This window comes from Sinocyclocheilus rhinocerous, unplaced genomic scaffold (genome assembly GCF_001515625.1).
Source record: "Sinocyclocheilus rhinocerous isolate Xijiao unplaced genomic scaffold, SAMN03320098_v1.1 scaffold17094, whole genome shotgun sequence".
Taxonomy (NCBI): domain Eukaryota; kingdom Metazoa; phylum Chordata; class Actinopteri; order Cypriniformes; family Cyprinidae; genus Sinocyclocheilus; species Sinocyclocheilus rhinocerous.
This window is the reverse complement of record NW_015626543.1, coordinates 1,359-2,582: the sequence shown is the minus strand read 5'-3', so window position 1 is coordinate 2,582 and position 1,224 is coordinate 1,359. Positions and strand designations below refer to the sequence as shown.

At 43.7% G+C, this 1,224-nt stretch overlaps 1 protein-coding gene across 1 annotated transcript; it reads left to right on the top strand.

Moving 5' to 3' along the window:
• Positions 1-177: 177 nt before the first annotated feature.
• On the top strand, positions 178-790 carry LOC107716141 (myosin heavy chain, skeletal muscle-like). The gene is made up of 3 exons (XM_016522489.1): positions 178-326; positions 468-638; positions 719-790. The coding sequence occupies exons 1-3, from the start codon at positions 204-206 to the stop codon at positions 773-775; spliced, it is 351 nt and encodes a 116-aa protein (XP_016377975.1). The 5' UTR covers positions 178-203; the 3' UTR covers positions 776-790.
• The last annotated feature ends 434 nt before the right edge of the window (positions 791-1,224 follow it).

Genomic DNA, 1,224 nt, shown 5'->3' with positions numbered 1-1,224 from the left:
ACACTTCTTGGTGTCCGAGTAGCCTTCAATGTCATCATCAGAAGCCGCCCGGAACATCTCCCAGTCAGCGCGTTCAAAACAATACTGTAGTAAATTCATGTTGCATGATAAAATTTTAGTAAAATATACACTAAATTACCTGGGTTACATGATAATGTTTTAGTTAAATATACACTAAACTACCTGCTTAAATCCTGCAGAATATGATTCTTATTAACACCAAGAAGAAGCTTGAGGCTGATCTGCTCCAGGTTCAAGGTGAGGTGGATGATACAGTCCAGGAGGCCAGAAATGCAGAGGAGAAGGCCAAGAAGGCCATCACTGATGTGGGTGTTTGCATTCTGTTACTCTATGCTAATTGAAACTTTATTTGACTTTGTTTAGCTGCATGTGGTAGCAAAGAGAGCATTCATGGAAGCTAATTCTATCTATATTGGTTAGCTCGTTTTCATTGGCTTATATTTCAGGCTGCCATGATGGCTGAGGAGCTGAAGAAGGAGCAGGACACCAGTGCTCACCTGGAGAGGATGAAGAAGAACATGGAGGTGACTGTCAAAGACCTGCAGCACCGTCTGGATGAGGCTGAGAGTCTGGCCATGAAGGGTGGAAAGAAACAGCTCCAGAAACTGGAGTCCAGGGTAAATTACAGACTAAATACAGACTTAGATGAGCTAACCATGGCAAAGATATGACAGGAGTCAATAACTCTCTACTGAAGGTGTATGAGTTGGAGAGCATGTTTTTTCTTTACGGTGTTTGGATGGCTGTGGATTAGAGCTTGCAGAAGAGGTGTGTCTTTAAATGCATCACATGACCCCTACCCCTCTCACACTTATCTCAATAACAGCCTGAATTATTTGAGGCATGAAGTCAGCAAAGTTTGGCAACAACACTTAAAGATCCCCAATGCAATTGCTGCAAAGGTATTGGCTGCACATTGTGCCACTGAACCACATCCCTACCAGCAGAAATCCACTGTCCAGTTTTGGTGAGTCAGTGTCCTGTAGTATCAGTCTCCTGCTCTGAGCTGATGGGACTGAACCTGCTGTGCTCTCCTGCTGGTGTAGCCCACACCCATCAAGGTTCACTGAGTGAACTACACTGCACTAACAAATAAAATCATTTACTGCCACTTTCCACTCATCCCTTCACCTTGGATCAGTCATTAACAAGACATTTTCAACCACTGCAACAGAACGAATGCTGACTGGATGTTTTGGCACT